This window comes from Pteropus alecto, unplaced genomic scaffold (assembly GCF_000325575.1).
Source record: "Pteropus alecto unplaced genomic scaffold, ASM32557v1 scaffold80, whole genome shotgun sequence".
NCBI lineage: Eukaryota > Metazoa > Chordata > Mammalia > Chiroptera > Pteropodidae > Pteropus > Pteropus alecto.
The window spans coordinates 3,921,236-3,922,197 of record NW_006430460.1 but is presented as its reverse complement, the minus strand read 5'-3'; the positions used below and the strand labels follow the sequence as shown (position 1 = coordinate 3,922,197).

Sequence of the window (962 nt, the reverse complement as noted above, 5' to 3'; positions counted from 1 at the left end):
TCCTCATCTCGCTCTTTCCTCTTCTGTTCCGTGCGCACGATGTGCAGCACGTGGCCCAGGTAGATGAGGGTGGGCGTGGACACGAAGATGATCTGGAGCACCCAGAAGCGGGTGTGGGAGATGGGGAAGGCCTTGTCGTAGCAGACGTTCTCACAGCCCGGCTGCTGGGTGTTGCAGGTGAAGTCGGACTGCTCGTCCCCCCACACCTCCTCAGCCGCGGCTCCCAGCACCAGGATTCGGAAGATGAACAGGACGGTCAGCCAGACCTTGCCCGTGACCGTGGAGTGCTCCTGCGCAGCATCCAAGAGTCTCCCCAGGAGGCTCCAGTCGCCCATTGCTTCAGACTGCCAGCCTGTGAGGGAACATTGCCTGTTAATACGCAGGTAGCACAGGTGAGCTGCAGGGCCACCACCCACAGGGGCAGGTGTCGCTGTGCATGAGGGTTGGGATGCGGTGTCATTGGGTGGCTGTCCTGCCACTTCCCTCGAGGGCTCTGCATGTGTGAGCGCATGCATGTATGCATGTGTTGTGCGTGGCCTGTGTGAATGCATGCATGTGTGTGCATGTGTGTTTGAATGTGTGTGTGCATGTGTGTGATATGTACATACGTGTGTCTACGTGTATCGAACTGTGTTCCTTTATCCATGTGCATATTTACATGTGTGTGTGCATGTACATGTGTTTATTGTGAGTCCCCATCGGTGTGTGTCCGTACATAGCACCCACTACCGTGCCGCCCAGGGGTAAACCAAGGTCAACAGCACCAGTGTGGCACTGAGCTACATCGCCCTGCACAGTGTGGCAGAAATCAGACGACCACAGGTCACTTCACTCACTTCAGAGACCAAGAAAGGGAGGTGACTGCCTCAGGGACACGGACCTCTCCCGGCCTCCCGGCCTCACCCCGGTCTCTGCAGGAGCTCCGGGGCCTCGCGTGCAGCTGGCCAGGTCCTCATCCTGAC

General features: G+C 58.2%; 1 protein-coding gene across 1 annotated transcript in view; it reads right to left on the bottom strand.

The window, feature by feature from the left end:
* LOC112480021 (gap junction alpha-3 protein-like) overlaps positions 1-335 on the bottom strand; it is a 15,596-nt gene extending 15,261 nt beyond the window's left edge. The window contains exon 1 of the mRNA XM_025047106.1: positions 13-335. Within this exon, the coding sequence (XP_024902874.1) occupies positions 13-335 (323 nt within the window). The remainder of the gene's footprint in view (positions 1-12) is intronic.
* Between the last annotated feature and the right edge of the window lie 627 nt (positions 336-962).